Source organism: Phacochoerus africanus, chromosome 5 (genome assembly GCF_016906955.1).
Source record: "Phacochoerus africanus isolate WHEZ1 chromosome 5, ROS_Pafr_v1, whole genome shotgun sequence".
Classification (NCBI taxonomy): domain Eukaryota; kingdom Metazoa; phylum Chordata; class Mammalia; order Artiodactyla; family Suidae; genus Phacochoerus; species Phacochoerus africanus.
The window spans coordinates 72,879,511-72,883,282 of record NC_062548.1 but is presented as its reverse complement, the minus strand read 5'-3'; the positions used below and the strand labels follow the sequence as shown (position 1 = coordinate 72,883,282).

At 62.9% G+C, this 3,772-nt stretch overlaps 1 protein-coding gene across 2 annotated transcripts; it reads left to right on the top strand.

Annotated features, from left to right (window-relative positions):
• Positions 1 to 648: 648 nt before the first annotated feature.
• Positions 649 to 3,543, top strand: DOK1 (docking protein 1). 2 transcript variants are annotated; one of them, XM_047781686.1, is made up of 5 exons: positions 649 to 778; positions 1,162 to 1,461; positions 1,619 to 1,712; positions 1,897 to 2,081; positions 2,323 to 3,543. In XM_047781686.1, the coding sequence occupies exons 1-5, from the start codon at positions 719 to 721 to the stop codon at positions 3,133 to 3,135; spliced, it is 1,452 nt and encodes a 483-aa protein (XP_047637642.1). In that variant the 5' UTR covers positions 649 to 718; the 3' UTR covers positions 3,136 to 3,543. The 2 variants fall into 2 exon arrangements, with proteins under 2 accessions (XP_047637642.1, XP_047637641.1); XM_047781685.1 differs by having other exon boundaries at positions 650 to 1,461.
• The last annotated feature ends 229 nt before the right edge of the window (positions 3,544 to 3,772 follow it).

The following is a 3,772-nucleotide window of genomic DNA, read 5'->3' as shown; positions in this document are numbered from 1 at the left end:
TCCCCCTCCTCCTTGGAGCTGGCCGCTGCTGTTGCTCCACCTCCCTCCCGCCCTCCTCCCCGCCCCTCCCAGTCTGTTTAATAAAGCTTTCTTTTCCCGGGGGTTGGATGCTGGGCAGCTGCGGCCGGGAGAGCTGGGCACATGAGGGGCCGCCGGGCCGCAGGCCGTCGCGGGCTGAGTGTCGTGCGGGGATCTCCGCTCCGGGAAGTCTTCCAGTCCCCAGCCCTTCCCCACATCCCCAGCTCTGCCGGTCGTAAACAGCACATCTCCGACCTAGCTGGAGATGGGTCCCATCGGAGGAATTTTGGCCACGAGGGCCCACGTGGTTACTCCGGTGCCCCAGTGTGCCCTTTGGCATTTTTCGAGGTGATTTCACGGCCTTCATTCCGAAGTCAAGTTGAGCATCTGATGTCGCACAGTCCCCAAGCCCAGGTGCCAGAAGTTTCTGATCGAAACCACGAGTTTTCTCTTGAGAGAGCCACTTGGTAGAGCCACCCAGGAATAGGGGTACGGGCCTGGAGGTGGTGCACCGTGCAGCTTCTCTGGTACCCCCTCCCCTTCCTTCTTGCTCCTCTCCTTCCTCCCCTTTCGCGGTCCTAGGAGGTCGGGGAGGAGCGGGAACGCCTCCCGCGGGCCCCGCCCCGCCCCGCCCCGCCCTCCGCCCGGCCCCGCCTGGGGCCCGCGGGGCCAGGAAGCGCCGAAGGAACCGCCGGGGGCCATGGACGGGGCCGTGATGGAAGGGCCGCTGTTTTTGCAGAGTCAGCGTTTCGGTACCAAGGTAGTCTGGGCAGGGGTTGTCGAACCCCCCCATCAGAGTTAGGGGTGGGCGACTGAGCCCAGGAGGGAGAAGGTGGGCAGCGGGATAGAGCGGGGCGCCGGGAGCCAGAGATCCTGTGACGGTCCTGCTGAAATGTTTTGCACACACTCGGGAGAAGCGTCTGCCGGCCTCCGGGTACGCCGCCTCTGGTCCTGGGGAGACAGAGCGGCATCCTCCTTAGGGAACCTCGCCCGCCGTCGGGAAGCCACAGACCTGAAATGGGCCTGCGCGGGTCCTTCCTTCCCCGTCTGGGCTCGGGTCGCGTCCTTCCTTCCCCGTCGGGCCCGGGCCGCGGGTACTTGGCGGGTCCCTGCCCAGCGTCCCTCGGCTCTCTGTCTCCCCAGAGATGGAGGAAGACCTGGGCGGTGCTCTACCCGGCCAGCCCCCACGGCGTCGCGCGGCTCGAGTTCTTTGACCACAAGGGGCCAAGCTCTGGAGGGGGCCGAGGGGGCTCGCGCCGCCTGGACTGCAAGGTGATCCGTCTGGCAGAGTGTGTGAGCGTGGCCCCGGTGGCCGTGGAGAGCCCCCCTGAGCCTGGCGCCGCAGCCTTCCGCCTGGACACCGCACAGCGCTCCCACCTGCTGGCGGCGGACGCGCCGTCTAGCGTCGCCTGGGTGCAAACGCTGTGCCGAAACGCCTTTCCGGTGAGGGGGCCGGGGTGTTGGTGAGGGGCTGGGGCGAGCTGCCCGGGGCCCAGGAGGCGATGTGGGGTGGGAGCAGTTACAGCTGCAGAGGAACTGGGCGGCCCCGAGCCTGGGAACGGTGTCGAAGGGAATTACAGCCTCTCTCTCTCTACCCCAGAAAGGCAGCTGGGCTCTGGCGCCTGCTGAGAACCCACCCAAGCTTTCTGCCCTGGAGATGCTGGAGAACTCGCTGTATAGCCCTGCCTGGGAAGGTAGTTGCCCAAGAAGCCCCAGCAGGGATGGGGTGGAAAGAAAGAATGTCCTTGGGAAGGGAGTGGTTCCTACAAAGGCAAGGAGGAAGCTCCTGAGAGCCGGCTTTCAAACGTGTGCTTGGACAACCTGCCCCTTCCCCGCAAGCCACTCCTGCAGGTGCTAGTCTAACTGTATCCCTTCCAGGATCCCAGTTCTGGGTAACTGCGCAGAGGACTGAAGCTGCCGAGCGCTGTGGCCTGCATGGCTCCTATGTGCTGAGAGTGGAGGCTGAGAAGCTGACTCTCCTGGCCGTGGTGGCCCAGAGTCAGATATTGGAGCCACTCCTTTCCTGGCCCTACACTCTGTTGCGTCGCTATGGCCGCGACAAGGTGCGCTGCCGTCAGGGAGGGCTGGTTCCCTGGGTAGGGCAGCTGTGGGACGGGTGAGGCAGGACAGGAATGTGGGAAGTTCTGCCCTCTGGATAACCCTTTCTGGCCTAGCCCTTGACTCCACCTCCCTTCCCAGGTGGTCTCCTCTCTGTGGGTCCCCTAACTAGTTAGGGCCCTGTGACCCACCTCCCCTGAGGGCTCTGGGTAATGATTCCCTGATTCCCTCCCCACCCCCCTTCAGGTCATGTTCTCTTTTGAGGCTGGTCGCCGCTGCCCCTCCGGCCCTGGAACCTTCACCTTTCAGACGGCACAGGGCAATGACATCTTTCAGGCAGTAGAGAATGCTATCCACCGGCAGAAGGCCCAGGGAAAGGCTGTCCAGGGGCAGGATGTTCTCAGAGCTGATTCCCATGAAGGAGAAGTGGCGGAGGGGACGTTGACTTCTCCCCCCGGCCCCCAGGAACTGCCAGGCAACCCTCCAGCTGTGTACGCTGAACCCTTAGACTCCCTGCGCGTTCCTCCACGCCCTTCCCGAGATTCCCTCTACTCAGACCCCCTGGACAGCACTCCTGCTCGGGCAGGGGAGGGGGCACAGTTGAAGAAACCGCTCTATTGGGACTTGTATGAGCATGTGCAGCAGCAGCTGCTGAAGACCAACTTGACAGATCCCAAAGAAGACCCCATCTACGATGAACCTGAAGGCCTGGCCCCCGCTGCTCTCCGGGGCCTCTACGATCTGCCTCAGGAGCCCAAGGATGCATGGTGGTGCCAGGCTCGGGTGAAGGAGGAGGGCTATGAGCTCCCCTACAATCCCGCCACTGATGACTACGCTGTGCCACCCCCTCGGAACACAAAGCCCTTCCCAGCTCCCAAGCCCCAGGGCCCGGCCTTCTCTGAAGCTCGGGCTGCAACTGGCAGTGGCAGCAAAGGCCACAGCTCAGACACTGCCCTGTACAGCCAGGTCCAGAAGAGTGGAGCCTCGGGGAGCTGGGACTGTGGGCTCTCTGGAGTGGGGACTGACAAGACGGGGGTCAAGTCAGAGGACTCCACATGAGAAGGAGGGCGAGGCTGGGGGTGCTGCCAGGAGGTGGCACTGGGGGTCAAAGAAACTTATTAAAACCAGCAGGAACCAGAGGGGCCTGCGTGAGACCAGGGGACAAAGGGAGTCAAGGGAAAGATCTGTCCCACGAAGTCATGGATGGAAGTGGGACAGGTGGCAGGGCCTCGGGGATGGGATCTGGGGGAGGCCAGCACCTCTAAGTCATCCCCACCAAAGGAAGGCATAGCTGGTGGGCCAAGTCTCTGGAAAGGGGTGTTTGGTCCGAGTAGATGCAGTTTGAGGGGCCTGGATGGGCTACAGGGAGACACTGGGCTGTGTCTGGAGCCTTCCCCCTGCGTTGTTCTTTGCCAGAGATATATTTTTTAAAAAGTTTTGTTCTCATTAAAGTTAGTGTGGGTTTCAGAGGTCTCTGTGTGTGAACAGACACAGAGGGGACCGAGTGGCAGGATGTGCTGGGTGGGTGTGGCAGGGATCACGAGGAGAACCAGGGCTGTGTCAGGAGGTCACTGAAGGGCCCAGGGAGGGGAGCCAAGCAGTGTGGTCTTCAGAGCCTGGGTGGTCCAGTCAGGCCCACCTGGGCTCCACCCCATATCTATAACCCTGTTTCCCCCGCTGCCCCTCCGTAGAATGG